At 37.4% G+C, this 988-nt stretch overlaps 1 protein-coding gene across 3 annotated transcripts in view; it reads right to left on the bottom strand.

The window, feature by feature from the left end:
- Nucleotides 1–988, bottom strand: part of ampd3b (adenosine monophosphate deaminase 3b) — a 40,051-nt gene that overhangs the window by 1,448 nt on the left and 37,615 nt on the right. For 2 of the 3 annotated variants that reach the window (XM_032522659.1, XM_032522661.1), the window contains one exon: nucleotides 433–602. In XM_032522659.1, coding sequence (XP_032378550.1) covers nucleotides 433–602 — 170 coding nt within the window. Of the gene's footprint in view, nucleotides 1–425; nucleotides 603–988 lie in introns of those variants that run through there. The other variant, XM_032522660.1, reaches the window with a different exon arrangement.

Below are 988 nucleotides of genomic sequence, written 5' to 3'. Positions count from 1 at the left end.
TGAATGCAACTAACTTCAGTTTGTTGAGTAATGGCGTGTGAGGGTTAGAACTTCTTTTTTTTAAATATATCCTAGGCATTTTATTTCAGATAATTTTCATGTATACGTGTATTGCAGCTGCATATTTTAAATCTGGGAAGGAAACCCTGTTTTTGCATTTCATTTTAATCCCAATCTCTTTCAATAAAAGAGCTTGTGAAAAATGGCTTTGACCTTAAACTGAACATTTAGCCCACTTTGTGAAAAGTATAGAGGTATGGTGGACTAGTAGAAGATCTCTAGCATAATATGGATGTGAAAGCAGTTATAAATGGCCTATAGGCTATTTTTAACTGCTTTATGTGACGAAATTTACGATAATTAATCGTGATCTCAATATTGATCAAAATATTCCTGATTATCATTTTGGCCATAATCGTGCAGCCCTATTCAGGTGAGGTATTGCCAACATCTGTCCTCACTGCGTCCACTAGAAAACTGAGCTCATTGCAGAGTGTTTCTTGGCGGTAGGCCATGCGGATTTGTGCCACGTTTGTCCGCCGAATGTCGTTGCCCTGCGGCCCATCCTGGAGGTAGTTGGCCCCAATGAAGTGTTTCTTCTCCTGTAGGGTGAAAATATATAGAGCAGGTATTGCACACATGGGAACATGTTTTCAGTAGGTGGAAGACAGAGTAGCATTGTCTATACAGTCATATGTGTTCTTCCTTCATGTCCTAACATGTTTCATTGATCTTATGTTGTTTTTAGGTCGATTTTAGAATTGTTTCGTTATTACATGTCTTTGTAGAGCAGCAGATTTTAGCTCTATGCCCAAGACAAATTTTCCCTCGGGGACAATGTGCATTCTATTCTATTCCACGAGCTTGGGCACAACATTTTATTTTAGACTGTTATTATATTATATACTATTGACAGATTTATTATAGTGGCATAGCTTTTTCAAGATTTTATGGACTGTTAGATAACCAAGGCTGGGTTTGTAAAAAA

Source organism: Etheostoma spectabile, chromosome 8 (assembly GCF_008692095.1).
Source record: "Etheostoma spectabile isolate EspeVRDwgs_2016 chromosome 8, UIUC_Espe_1.0, whole genome shotgun sequence".
Lineage (NCBI taxonomy): Eukaryota > Metazoa > Chordata > Actinopteri > Perciformes > Percidae > Etheostoma > Etheostoma spectabile.
Note: the sequence above shows the minus strand (reverse complement) of the source record. Positions and strands in the feature narration are given on the sequence as shown.